This window comes from Microcebus murinus, chromosome 4 (genome assembly GCF_040939455.1).
Source record: "Microcebus murinus isolate Inina chromosome 4, M.murinus_Inina_mat1.0, whole genome shotgun sequence".
NCBI classification, from domain to species: Eukaryota; Metazoa; Chordata; class Mammalia; order Primates; family Cheirogaleidae; genus Microcebus; species Microcebus murinus.
The window spans coordinates 325,192-339,502 of record NC_134107.1 but is presented as its reverse complement, the minus strand read 5'-3'; the positions used below and the strand labels follow the sequence as shown (position 1 = coordinate 339,502).

At 55.6% G+C, this 14,311-nt stretch overlaps 1 protein-coding gene across 1 annotated transcript; it reads right to left on the bottom strand.

Moving 5' to 3' along the window:
- Positions 1 to 28: 28 nt before the first annotated feature.
- DCAF15 (DDB1 and CUL4 associated factor 15) lies at positions 29 to 7,428 on the bottom strand. Its single transcript, XM_012790381.2, has 13 exons — positions 7,275 to 7,428; positions 5,517 to 5,614; positions 5,296 to 5,431; positions 4,276 to 4,382; positions 4,038 to 4,177; positions 3,781 to 3,951; positions 1,853 to 2,287; positions 1,668 to 1,759; positions 1,451 to 1,579; positions 1,280 to 1,365; positions 1,008 to 1,112; positions 820 to 935; positions 29 to 497 (listed from the first exon to the last, which is right to left on the bottom strand). The coding sequence occupies exons 1-13, from the start codon at positions 7,404 to 7,406 to the stop codon at positions 442 to 444; spliced, it is 1,803 nt and encodes a 600-aa protein (XP_012645835.1). The 5' UTR covers positions 7,407 to 7,428; the 3' UTR covers positions 29 to 441.
- Positions 7,429 to 14,311: the final 6,883 nt, after the last annotated feature.

Sequence of the window (14,311 nt, the reverse complement as noted above, 5' to 3'; positions counted from 1 at the left end):
CAGCTGCAGTCACCGGACCTTGGCGAGGTTCAGAAATTAAACATTTATTACACGAAGAGGAAGGAAGTGGGGATGGCCACCTGGGGGCGGGCAGATGAGGAACGGGAGCTCTCGGCCTCGGCCGGGGCAATGTCCACACCTGTAGCTGGGGAAAGGGGCGAATGCACAAGGGGCCCGGGCCCATGCCCAGCTCGGGGCAACGGCGGGGTGCTCGAGGCCGCTGGGGCAGGGGGCTCCCTCCCTCTGCCCCTTCCCAACTTAAATAGGCATAAATAGAAAGCGTCCAGACTCTCAGGCCGCCAGGGGCTGCCCCGCCCAGCGCCCTTCCCACAGCCTAACACTAGTGCCGGTCGAGGTCGCCAGCCAGGAAGAGGCCAGCCCGGGGCGGCCAGCTCCCGGCCGCGGAGGTAGTTGGAGTCAGTGTCCAGGGCGGCCGGGCCCTCACAGCACAATCCAGGTGTATCGCTCGCTGTCCGCCAGAACCTTTAGTGAGCACCCTGCAGGGACAGTGGGGACACAGCCGTGGGGTGCCTGGCCGTCTAGGCCCCATAGCCAGGCCCCAACTGGCTTGGTGCTAGAACAAGAAGGTTCCAGAAGGCAGGGACTCTGCTGCCATCCAATAAACTGTCTGTTGTGTGAATGAACAACTGGCTGGGGCTCCCAGGCCCCGCACCTGCCACCAAGCTGGGCTACGTCCGCCTCACCCCCCAGTCCCACCACGTCCACTGGCACGGCCAGCCTTCCTGCCCGTCTGCTGATGCTCACGAATCCGCCTGCTCTGGGCCCGGCCCCGCCCATCCCAGGGTCACCGAGCCCCACCTTTGTGCAGGGCCTCGTTGGTCATCCTGTTGACGTAGCGGCCGCTGCTCTCGGGCACCAGCCACTTCATGACCATGTCCACACAGCTCTTGCGGTAGGAGCTCCAGACACTGCCGCTGCGGGGCGAGGGGATGAGTGGCTCTCGTGGCCCTGGCTGCTGCCCCCCTACCACCCCGGCCCCACCTCACCTGGTCTGCCCTTTGACCTCAGTGAGGTCGCCCACGCTGACTGTCTCGAAGATGCCTGTGTTGAGGTCCCATGCCACCTTGAGGCTGGTGTGATAGGTCTTTGGTCTGCAGCGGGAGGGAGCCAAAGAGGAGCAGGGCTGGGAATTTTGTCTTTGGAGGGGCCCACCCAGGCTGAGGAACAAGGCAGCCTTCCCACGTCCCCTCTCGCCAAACGGAAGGGTCTGAACGTGGCCGCTCCTGGCGAGGGGGAGGCGTGGCTCCTGCCCACTCACCGGGGCTGGCCCTCCTCGGTGGGGGATGGGAACGCAAGCAGCAGCAGGCCGATGTTGATGAGGACCTGGTTGGTTTCCGGGCAGACCTGGGCGTGGAGGAGGACAGCAGCTGCTGAGGGGACCTTGGGACGCAGGAGGCCCCGAGCCCACCCTGCCCAGCCCTGAGCCCACCTCGAGAATCACTATGTCATAGTCGCTGAAAGAGCAGAACTGGTGGCCCCAGGTGGCGTCGTGGCGGATGACCTCGTTGATGACATACTCGAAGTCCAGCGTGAGCTGTTCCACTGTGAGGTACTGGCTCTGTGGGCGGGTGGGCACAGAGGCCGGGGGAGTCACACCCACAGCCCGGCGGGCGCCCTGGGGCTGTCCCTCGGCCTGCCGCACCCACCTGGACAGCCGTCCGCTCCCGCATGGGCCGCAGGTTGCGGCCACGAAGATCGGTCACCACGAAGGGCAGGGAGATCTTGTCATCCTCGAACTCTGGAGAAGCAGGAAGCGGGCGTAGAGGTGGCGCGTGGCCCAGGGGCCCCCTCCGGGCTGGCCCCTCCCTGCCACCGCAGGCTCCCCGCTCACCGTCCTCTGGCTCTGTCCCTTCTCCGGACTCCAGCACGTAGTACAGCTTGGTGTAGTTGACGTAGCCGGGCTCGGGCGCGGGGGCCTCCGCTGCAGGGGGGCTGTCCTGGGGCGCTGCCTCCCCGCACGGGGCCAGGGGCTCAGGGGGCGCAGAGCAGCAGCTGCCTGAGGGCCCTGGGCAGGCGGGTGGCCTGGCTTCCTCGGAGGCCCCGCCCTTGGCCTCTTTGGCCCTGCGGAAGATGTCAGCCACGAACTCCTTGGCTTTGGCGATCGCGGGGGAGGGCTCAGGGGCCCCAGAGGGCTGGGCTGGGGCCACCTCGGGGCAGAGGCTGGGGAGAGTTGGGGGCGGCTCTGGGCTCTGGGGCTCAGGCGGGCTGGGGGGTGCCGGGGGACAGGTGGTGTGGTCATACAGGATTTGGCAGAAGCTGCTATCGCCTGGAACAAGAAAAGTGACGGAGGTGGGAGAAGGGGTCAGTAAACCAGTTCAAGTTCTGCACACTCTCCCGACCTCCTTCACTGCCCTGGGACTCTTAGAAATCCACCTTGGGGAGACCCTTCTAGAAGACTTACCTATGTTTAAGGGATCACTTTGAAACACCCAGAAGGGAAAAGACCTTTACACACACGTGCACCACGCACACACGTGCAGACACATCCATTCAAACCCCCTTCCTGTGAGCACCCCACACCGAGGACACAGAGTGAACAGGGCAGACGGAACCCCGCCTCAGGGAGCTGGGAGTCTACGGTGAAGATGGGCAGAGCCACGTAAGTGTCACCCCACAGCCCTCTCCTTCCCGGCACACGCCAGACCCGTGCGGCACAGACCGGGTGCGTCTCCACCTGTCTGGAGACCAAGCGCCCCTCTAAGGACCGTAGGGGTCACATAGAGAACCCCAACATGTTCACCGAGCACCCTGGGGCTGGGCTCCGCACCAGGCCGCCTCTGAGCCCCACACAAGCAACCCTGGGAGAGGGGACCCGTGTCCTCGACTGCGGCTCAGAGAGGGATTTGTCCAGGGTCACCATGAGAGTCTGGGCTCCCGCCCACCACCGTGCTGGCCCTCCGTGGCGGGGCGGGGAGAGTCGAAAATTGCCAAGGCAACACCCTCCTGTGGTGTGTGTGTGTGCAGGTCTCTGACACACGCCCGCGGACGTGCGTTCTGGGGTTCTCACTGCTGCCCCCACCCCACAGGCCTCCGCCTCCCCATCCCCGGGGATGGACGCCAGGTGGCCCCCAGCTCCCCCCTGCAGCCCTGGATGTGTCGCTTACGGACCCAGTGAGAATCTCCCAGAGGGAGAGACCTGAGTGTGGCGCCACTGGGTCACAGCCATGATTCCATCGCCAAGTGGCCCCCAATGCCCCCCTCCCTCCCACCGCTGCAAGCCGGCGCATTCTCCAGCCTCCTCACATCTGTCACGGGCAAGGGACACCTTGAGATTTTCGCTGGCATTTCTCCGATATCAAAGATGTAAGGCGGCGTCTGCCCGCAGGATGTCTCACTGGCATTGCTCTTTTTGAGAGCAAGTGGCGCTTTGCTGCCCGGCCACCTTGGGCTACTTCAACTTAAAATAACGAAAATTAAATGACAGCAGCAGCTCAGTTCCTTGGTCACACGCGCCACATTCCAAGGGGCTACCAGAGGTGACCGTGGTGGACAACACGGATATAGGACATCCGAGGCCGGCAGAAAGTTCTAGTAGACAGCTCTGTGGTGGGGCGTGGCTGTGTTTGCACCCCAGCATTACCACTTCCTGGCTGTGTGACTTTGGGCAAGAGGCTTCACCTCTCTGTGCCTCAGTCTCCTAGTCTGTATCTGGGGACTGGAACAGAACCAGCCTCAGGGCACTGCTGGGTGGAATTGGAGGATAACAGGCCCAGGGCCTTGCAGCTGGTGCTGGCCTGTCCTCGGACCCAGGGGACCTACCTGCCGAGTGGACCGAGACGGCGCAGGCCACCAGGGAGTAGCTGGTGTTGAGTAGCACCACCTGGTCCTTCTTGAGCTGGAAGGCGGGCTGGAAGGTGGGGAAGGGGTAGACCACCTGGTACTTGGTGTGCAGCATGAAGCCGTGCCGTAGGCACTGTGCGCTCGGGTCGCCTGCAGCAACACAGGCCACAGCAGCTCACCTGCAGCCCCAGGACGGGGGCAGGCGGCCCGCACCCCGAGGTCCCCAGCCCCCTCACCTGGGTGGGCCCGGCTGGCATCCTGGCAGGCGGCACAGCGGCCCGGTGGCGGCACGGCCACAGTGCTGATGTAGATGTCGCGGTGGTTCTCGTCGCTCATCATCATCATGTTCATGAGCATCCCGTTGGCCGAGCGCGTGCTGGGGGCCAGCACAGCCTCAGCCGCCTGGCCCACGCCTCGGGGCCGGCTGCAGCCCTCCCCTGCCCATCCGTGGCCTCCCCGGTCCCCAGGTCTCACTTGAAGCCAAAGACGATGACCTTGGAGGCGTCACTGGGCCACTCACACACTGTTAGGTACAGGTCACTGTAGATCTCCTCGTCCTGGAAGAGCCGGACCTGCCGGACCTGAGCGGCATGTTCATGGTCAGTCCAAGGTCAGGAGCGGCCCAGACCTGGGGCTACACAAGGCTGGGCTGGAATCGGCCGGACCTGGGCTGGCAGGAGAGCCGCAGGCGGCCCCCACCAGACCCCTCGGCCTTGCCCGAGAACAGGCTGGGGAGGCCAGGCCCAGGACAGGACACAGCTGATGGAAGCCCTGTCCCGGCGGAGGGGACTTGCCCAGACATATTGGTTCTAAGCCCAGCCTGCCCTGAAACCCGTTCACCTGAGCTCATGTGTAAACAAGGCTAACAGCGCCCACTTCCTGTGGGAGTTCAAGGAGATCAAGGTTAAAGCCAGTGTGGAAGCCAATGTAGCAGCTTGCATGGCCCTGACACAGCTAGCACGTCCCACCTGGCCTGAGCCAATCATGTTCCGTGGGCTTTATATGCTGTGTGGAACCAAATGCAATTGCCACCATTTACCTATTTTGAAGCATAAAAATGGTAATTTCACTCTAGGAGGCCGAGGCGGGAGGATCGCTTGAGCTCAGGAGTTCTAGACCAGCCTGAGCAAGAGTGAGACCCCATCTCTACTACAAATAGAAAAATCTGCCAGCGCGTCTGTAGTCCCAGCTACTCAAGAGGCTGAGGCAGGAGGATGGCTTGAGCCCAGGAGTTCGAGGTTGCAGCGGGCTACGCTGACACCACTGTACTCTACCCGGGGCAACAGAGCGAGACTGTGTCTCAAAAAAAAAAGGTAATTTCATATGGTTCAACCTCACATATGGAATTTTGACAACGACCTCATGAATACATTATGGCCACTTAACACACAAGGAATCTGAGGCTCAGAGGGGGTGCTGTGACCTGCAGGGTCACACTGTTTGAAGGGCAGGATGACACTGGAAGCTCCCCGGGGTGGGGGGGCCTGGCCCTACCAGCTTGAGCTTGCTGTGGACGTTGAACTCCCACCAGTACAGGTGGTAGATATAGAAGGAGAAGTCGTCGTCCCCGCTGCTGCTGGTGTAGGAGAGGACGTAGCGGCCGCACTTGGAGAAGCCCAGGAAGATGTGTCTGTGGGGCGGGGGCGCACCGCGGCCGGGTCAGGGCGAGCCCAGCGCTCCCGGCCAGCTGCGCCCCCGCCTGGCCCCAGCCTCACCCTGCGTAGAGAAAGTCCTCATCCACGATGTTCTTGAGGGACACGCAGACCCGGGGTGGCAGCTTCCGGAAGAGGCGAGGGGAGAGCTGCCCGCTGATCTGAGGAAGGGGCGGTGGGAGCTCTTCAGGCACCATCTGCAGCCCCCCCCACCCAAGGCGGAGCAGCACCCAGAGGCCCGAGCAGGCCCACTTCCTGCCCGCCATAACAGCTAAGGGTCAGCCGAGCTCTGGGAGGTGGGAACAGCTGGGGACAGGGGAGACACACCCACCCTCCCATCTTCACCGCCTCTTCAGCCTCAGTTTCTCCTGCCTGAGACAAGTGTCACCTCCCCAGGAAGGCTCCTCAGTCACCTTGGCCCATGCTGGGCCACCTGGGATCCTCCCTGAAGACTGTCCCATGGTGCATTAAGCTGTCGGCGTCCATCCCACCAAGGAGGCTGGGATGGGGGCCTCAACAGCATTCACCTGTCCCTGACCATCCCAGCCTACAAACAAGGGGGGCTCAGGCTCCTTGGGACAGCCCTGGCCTCAGCTGGGGACCAGCTGAGGCAGACAGACTGGTGAGCCTAACCAATGTCCCAAAACTTCCGCAGGAGTCTCCTCTTCCCAATTAACTGCCACCTTCCACCCAATTCCCTCATCGCCAAGGAAGGATTTTGGGGGACAGATGGGCACAAGGCAGGCACTAGGGGATCAGAGCACCTTTAGTCTTCCGACCCAGGTTGATGGGAGACAAGCCCAGCCTTCAAGGGCTTCCAATCTGGTGGGGAAAAGCCCTGTCTGGGGAGCTCCCTGACCCATGGCAGCAACAGCCCTGCCCTCAAGGAGATCTCAGTCCGATGGAGGAAACAGCCCTGTCAGCGAGGCCCAGGCTGAAAGGAGACACACAATCCCAAGGAGCGTCCAAGCTAAGGGCGGAGCCACTGCCAAGAGCAGGGAGCTGAGCTCCCAGGCGGAGGGCGGAGACTGTCCCAGCCCGGGGAGCTCCCAGTCAAAAGGGGGAGACACAGCTCTGCCCTGACAGGGCTCCCAGCCTCAGTCCCTGTTCACAGAGACAGCCTCGGCCGTCACTGCCCATCTGACGGGAGAGTCACATCGCTGCCCTCCTAGAGCTGCCCAACTGATGGGGGAGACATCGCCCAGCTCTGGGAGTGTCCAGTCTGCTGGGGAAGACAGAGCCCTGCTTAGGTAGCTCCCACTCGGCGGGGGAAGACGCAGGCCTATCCAGGGAGCTCCCCGCATTCGATGGAGCAGGCCGACCCAGGTGTAGGAACTCCAGCTCCCGTGCGGTCGGAGCTGGGGCAGAGAGAAGGAACACCGGGCGGAGGAAGCCAAGGCCGGTGGTGGCAGGGGCTCTGCAAAGCGGGCGGGAAGGTTCCATGACGGAGGGGCCCTGGGAGCAGGGCTTTGAAAAATGGGTCCGACCCTGGGTCGCCCCTTCCTCTTGGCTTCCTGCGGGCTCTAGGGTCCCCTCGCTCGGAGCCCCCTCCCCGGGGCCCCGCCCCCAGGCCCCTCCATCCCAGCCCCTGCGCCCGAGACTCGCCCCAGCCTCCTCCATCCAAGCCCCCGCCCGCGTCCCGTCCATTCAAACCCCTCCCCGGGCCCCGCCCGGCCCCGCATCCAAGCCCCGGCCCCGCATCCAAGCCCCCTCCCCGGGCCCGCCCCCAGCCCCTCACCCCGCGAACGCCCTCCCTCCCTCCGCCTCCCTCGTCCCTACTCCCCACCCTCCGGCGCGCTCCTCCCAGGCTCCAGGCCTCACCTTGACCCGCTCCAGCTGCTTGAGGACATGCTCCCGCCGCCGCCCTGCTGCCCGCTTCCCCCCGGCGCCCCCGGGGCCGCCGCCGCCGCTCCCGGCCCCGCTGTTCCGCTCCGATTTCGAGCTGGGCGCCATTTTCACCCCCTCCCTCCACTTCCGGAGCAACCGGCCCCTTCGCCCCACCCCCGCCGTCTCCTCATTGGCCCATTCTCGAGACAGCGGCCCGCCGGTTGAGAGAAAGCCCGCACTCGCGCTATGCCTGTCCATCAACACCGTCTCGGCTCTTGATTGGTAGCAAAGGCAACGGCCCCGGCGGCCCGTCGCCGTATTCCCGCCCTCCCCCAAGGACGCACCGATTAGGAGCCCCGTTTGCCTTCCTCGCCCGGAAAACTTTGATCTGATAGGTGAATGTAGCTATCTATCTCAGAGGCGTCACGCCCCACTGTGGCCAGTGGGTTTCCATGGAGACCGCGGGCGGTCCAGGCCTGTGGGCGGGGCGATGGGAGCCTGTGGTCCAGAAGGGCCGGAGTCCCCAGCCCTGGGCTATCTGCGCCCACACCCGGTGGGCTGAGGCCTGATGAGCAGCATCCTTTGGCGGCCGAGCCAGGCCAAGGACAGGGATTTGCAAAAAATAAAATAAAAAGAAAGAGAAAAGGTGAGATTCGATGAAAGCATCTATTCCATGTGTGGGCTGGTGGGCTGGTGGTGACAGTGATGCCATCAATCACGGATCTCTTTACATGTGCAGAACACGGGCCCGAGCTTCCAACAGTTCTATGTGGTAGGGCCCTGTTATGCCCATTCTGCAGATGGTGGTCATGCAAATAATAATTGTTGAAAGTCAGCTGCGAGCATCGTCTTCATGTACATTAGCTCATGTCATCCTTGGAACAGTCTTGGAAATAGATTCTTTTATCTTCATTTTACACATGATGAAACAGAGACTTAAAGTGTAGTTCTCCTGAGTACCTGGCACGTGTACACCATAGATACAAGCTGTTGTTACTATAACCAGAGAGGAAATAAATGGATCTCTCTCTCTCCCTGCTCTTCTAGACTCTTGCATTCATTTATTCAACAAGTATTTATTGAACAGCTACTATGTTCTACATTCTGGGGTTACAGCAGTGAACAAGATAAATGATGCACAAGGAAATAGATATCTAACTCCAGTTAGGGTTCGAGAGGGGAAGGAAGAAGATTGTTTACAGAGGGCAGTTGGAGAAGTTCCCACAAAGGTGAGGAGGAGGGATATTCTAGCCAAGACAAAATTTTAGGGGAGTGAGGCACGGTGGCTCACACCTGTAATCCTAGCACTCTGGGAGGCCAAAGCGGGAGGATCGCTTGAGGTCAGGAGTTTGAGACCAGCCTGAGCAAGAACGAGACCCTGTCGATACCAAAAAATAGAAAAAAGTACCAGGGCATGGTGGTGTGCACCTGTAATCCCAGCTACTCCGGAGGCTGAGGCAGGAAGATGGGTTGAGCCCAGAGTTTGAGGTTGCAGTGAGCTATGATGACGCCCGCCACTGCACTTTACCCAGGGTGACAGAGTGAGACCCTGTCTCAAAAGAAGCAAAATAAAACAAAACAAAAAGTTTCAGGGGGATTGAGGTGGCATGATTAAGTGATTTTAAATAAACCAGTTGGACCACAGCAGGAATGAGCAAGGAAAAAATTGGGCAAGGAAAACAGAAGACCTCAAAATATGTAGGGAGTTTAGGGGGCTTGAAGGTAAGTAAGGCATTTAGATTTTACTCTTAAGAAGAAAAGGAAGCCTCTGGAAGGTTTTCAGTAGATGATGGAATCTGCTATGAGATTGCAAAGATCATTTGTGATCCAAATAATTAAATAAATCCTCATGAGTTTAAACAGAGACTTAAAGCGAGGCTCTTTTTTATACTGATATAAATAAATGGTTGAATAAATAAATGGGAAGAGGAAGGAGCAATCTTCCTTATAGAAGATGCCTAATTAATAAATGTAGAAGGAATGAGGGAAATAGAAAGTCACCCTTAGGCGAACATCACAGTAATAATTGCAGCAGGCAAGACCCACCAATGGATGCCAAACTTAGTAGATGAAACATTAAGGAGAAACAGGACATTTGCCTTCCCTCCACATATCTTTCCCCAAATATTAATTACCAGGGGATTTTTAAGACACGTGCATAAATTCTTTGTTACTCCTCCCTCCAAGAGCTTAATTCCCCTCCTTAGATATGGGCTGGATTCGGTGACTCGTTTCTAAGAAATAAAGCACTGAAAGGGGGAAAAAAAACGTAACTTGACAATGGAGAAACCTGGAATCTACTGTCTTGACCAAGTAATCAAATCAACATCACCAGTCGTGTTGACATCATGGGCCCCTGCCAATGTGAGGGGAAGGACACTTGGACCTATCTTATATCATCCCTCAAACCTGTAACCTCAACCAACTCATGGGACGGCATTAGACATCTGTCCCAATTGAAGAACATTCTACAAAATACCTGACCAGTATACTTCCAAGGTGTCAAGGGCATGAGAAAAAAAAAAAAAAAAAAAAAGACCAAGAAATTGTCACAGATCAGAGGATACTAAGGAGACGTGACAACTAAATGTAATGGGATGCTTTGGATGGAACTCTGGACCAGAAAAAGGACATCAAGGGAAAATTGGTGAAATTGAAATTTAAGTCCACAGTTTAGTGAATAACACTGTAACAAGGTTAGTTAGTGTCTTAGTTGTGACACATGTACCATGGTTATGCAAGATGTTAACATCAGGGGAAATTGGGTGACAGATAAAAAAAAAAAACTCTCTGTACCATCTTGGCAGATCTTCTATAAATCTGAAATTATTTCAAAATAGAAAGATTTTTGGCTGTGCACAGTGGCTCACGCCAGTAATCCCAGCACTTTGGGAGGCCAAGGTGAGAGGATGGCTTGAGGTTGGGAGTTCAAGACCAGATTGGGCAACATAGCAAGACCGCATTTCTATAAAAAATACAAAAAATATTAGCTGGGCGTGGTGGTACGTGCCTGTAGTCCCAGCTACCCAGGAGGCTGAGGCAGGAGGATTGCTTGAGCCCAGGAATTCTAGGTTATAGTGAGCTATGATCACACTGCTCCACTCCAGCCTGAGTAACTGAGTGAGAGCCTGTCTCTAAAAAAAAAAAAAAATTTAAAGAGTGGGGCAGGGGAAGGGTTTCAGGTACTAACAGTGAAATTGGAGAAAGGTGCCCATATTCAGAGCAAATGGGTCATGTTCATGGACTAAATATTGGGACAGGGGCAAGAAGAGTGAAATTAAAGATGACTTTAGCATCTGGGTGGAATATTTAGCAAAATGGTACTGCCATTTTCTGAAATGGGGAAGACTCAGGAGAAGTCAGTTTGGGCAAAGTCAGTTGAACATAGGGGAGAAAAAAATCCACCTGTTTTTCCGGCCAGGTGCGGTGGCTCAGGCCTATAATCCTAGCACTCTGGGAGGCCAAGGTGGGAGGATTGCTTGAGGTCAGGAGTTCAAGACCAGCCTGAGCAAGAGTGAGACCTAATCTCTACTAAAAATAGACAAAATTAGCCAGGCGTGGTGGCACATGCCTGTAGTCCCAGCTACTTGGGAGGCTGAGACAAGAGGATCCCTTGAGCCCAGGAGTTTGTGGTTGCTGTGAGCTATGATGGCACCACTGCGCTGTAGCCCAGGTGACAGTGGGAGACTCTGTTCCCCTACCCCCCCCCAACACACACACAAAACTTTTTCTTTCTATACTCATGTAACTCTCAATACTAGATGATGGGGGAGGGGGAGACTTCTCCTCTATCAAGCAATCTCCCAGGTCACCAGCTTGGTGTCCTGCAATTTAGCTCAATTCTGGCAGGATCTGTCTGGAGATAGCGTCCGATCCCACAGGTTAAGGACTCAGTCCCACAAGGCTTCCCTCCCTCCTTCCTTTGGATCAATCATTTGCTAGAAAGGATCACAGAACTCAGGCTTTAGTTACTATTACACATTTGTTATAAGAGGACACAACTTGGGACCGGCCATATGGAAGAGATGCCCCTGGCAACGTATGGTCTCTGGGCATGCCACCCTTCCAGCCCCTCCACACGTTCTGCAACCCAAGAGCTCTCCAAACTCTGACCTTTTGAGGTTTCATGGAGTCTTCATCGTGTAGGCACGACTGATGAAATCACGGGCCACGGGTGGTCGACTCAGCTTTCAGCCCCTCTCCCTTCCTTCCCAGGGGCGGAGACTGGTGCTAAGAGTTCCAACTCTCTAATCACAAGGTTGGTTCCCCTGGTAACCAGCCCCCATCCTGAGGCCCTCCAAGAGCCCCCAGCCACCAGTTATGTCGTTAGCATACAAAAAGACACTTATGCTTTGGAGATTGTTAGGCTGGGATCCAATCTGCAAGTGGCAGATACAGGCCAAGAGGACAGTTAGAAGGGGTGGAGAAGAAGGGAGGGGTGGAACCAGTCGGGAAGGGACTCCAGGAAAACAGAACACCTGACAATCAATCATCTGGTAACACCCCACACCTCCCTTAAACCGTCCCTGGGACCAGGCCAATGAAAGGAAACCAACCACCTGGAAGTCCTCAAACTCCACTGGTGCAGACTGGTACCCATTCCTCCCTCTCTTGAACAGATCTCCACTTTGTATAGCTTCCTTCTTTTCTACCCACTTGTACCTTTCTTCTCTCTTCCTTCTTTTCTACAATGACAGTGGTTTGTATGGAATTCCTTTCTGTCTGTGTTCACTCCCTCGCAGGAGCCCTGTTTGTGATTCTTCCAAGCAAGGACCCAAAGACTCAGGACAACATTTCTCTTTCAAAACCCAGCCCTGATAGAGATTCCAAGGGTTTCAGGAGCCGTGTCCCAGGAAACCTGGACAAAACCAATATATATATATTTGTTATTATATCACAGTAGGATAGCATATCTTTAGCAGGAGGGTCCCATGCCTTCTGGAGCCCCTAGGCCCTTGGGGAACAAAGCCTTTTAGTCAAGCATTGTTAGGAACCCAGGCTAGGTGACTTCCCAACACTGTGGTCAAACTGCTCTCCTCCTGGAAGCCTCAGGTCCTCTCTGCCAGTGACCTCACTCCCTGGAATGGCAAAACCATGCAGGGGTCCCCTTCATCTCCTTTCCAGACTCCTGCCTCTCCTCATCCCAGTGGAAGAGATTTTCTATCGGTTCCTGTGTAACAACCCCAAATACAGTGCTGTAAAACAACAATACCCATTTATCATGATTATCTCTCATGGTCCTCAGTGCTGACTGGGCTCAGCAGGGTGGTTTTCACTCCAGGTCTGTCACACAGTTAAAGTCATACAGTAGCTGGGGCCAAAGTCACCTCAGAGGCTTCCTCACTTCCTTGCTGGTTATTGGCAGGGACCTCAGCTAGAACTATCAGTCAGAACAGAACTGAGTGGCTTCTCCAATTGCCTTGGGCTTCCTCACAGCATGGCGTCTGGGTTCCACTGGCAAATCCTGAGAGACAGAACCAGAAAACATTTATATTGCCTCTCATGACGTAGGCTCTATATTGCAATGTCTCAGGCCCACTAGATTCTATTGATTTTATTTATTTATTTATTATTTAATTTATTTATTTAGTTTTTGAGACAGAGCCTCGCTTTGTTGCCCAGGCTAGAGCGAGTGCCGTGGCGTCAGCCTAGCTCACAGCAACCTCAAACTCCTGGGCTCAAGCGATCCTGCTGCCTCAGCCTCCCGAGTAGCTGGCACTACAGGCATGTGCCAGCATGCCCGGCTAATTTTTTGTATATATATTTTTAGTTGGTCAATTAATTTCTTTCTATTTTTAGTAGAGACGGGGTCTCACTCTTGCTCAGGCTGGTTTTGAACTCCTGACCCCGAGCAATCTGCCTGCCTTGGCCTCCCAGAGTGCTAGGATTATAGGCGTGAGCCACTGCACCCAGCCGACTCTATTGATTTTATTAGGCACAAAGATCCACCCGGAGTTGAAGGGAAAGTGGTTTAGAGGCCATTTCTTGATGGGAGAATGGCAAGGTTGCACTATAAAACAAGCACATGGTATATGACACACTGTTATGGCCATCGCTGAAAATTATAATACAATCTAACCTGGGCATTTCTTCTCAAATATTGAGAATATACAAAATAATATTTTAAAATATATGTACACTCTACCTATATAAGAAAAAAAAATATTACCAGTATCCTTACAGACCCCTAAGCTTATCCTCTGCTAAGATAACCACCTTCTAGAATTTTGTTCTATCATTCCCATAAGTTGGTATCTGTAAATGACATATTATTTGTTTTGCTGGCTTTGCCCTTTCATACAAATGGACTCATAATGGCGGCAGTCTCCTATAACTTGCTTTTTTCACTCAACAGTATGACACTGGGAATTAATCATATTGTGTGTAGTTGGGGTTCATTCAATTCTCACTTCCACGTAGTGAAAGCTCGGTGATGGGAAATGTGGATATTTCCAGTTCAGAGGGTGTCATACCAAGTGCTTCTAGAACACTCACGCACGTTTCTCCCCAGGCAAGAGTTTCTCTGGGGCACATACACCGGAATGGAATTATGGTATCAGTATGTGCCCAGTCGTTTTCTAAAGTGGCTATATCGATCCACACTTGCAACAATACAGGAGCATTCCAGTTGCACTGCGTCCTCACCAACACGGACATTGTCACAGGGTTTCTTTTGTTTTGTTTTTTACAGACAGGGTCTCATTCTGTTGCCCAGGCTGGAGTGCAGTGGTGTGATCAGAGTTCACTGCAGTCTCCAACTCCTGGGCTCAGTGATCCTCCTGCCTCAGCCTCCCAGGGTAGCTGAGACTATAGTCACATGCCACCACACTCGGCGAAGTTTTTTTTTTTTTTTTTTGAGACAGAGTCTCGCTTTGTTGCCCAGGCTAGAGTGAGTGCCCTGGCGTCAGCCTAGCTCACAGCAACCTCAGACTCCTGGGCTCAAGCAATCCTCCTGCCTCAGCCTCCCGAGTAGCTGGGACTACAGGCATGCGCCACCATGCCTGGCTAATTTTTTTCTATATATATTAGTT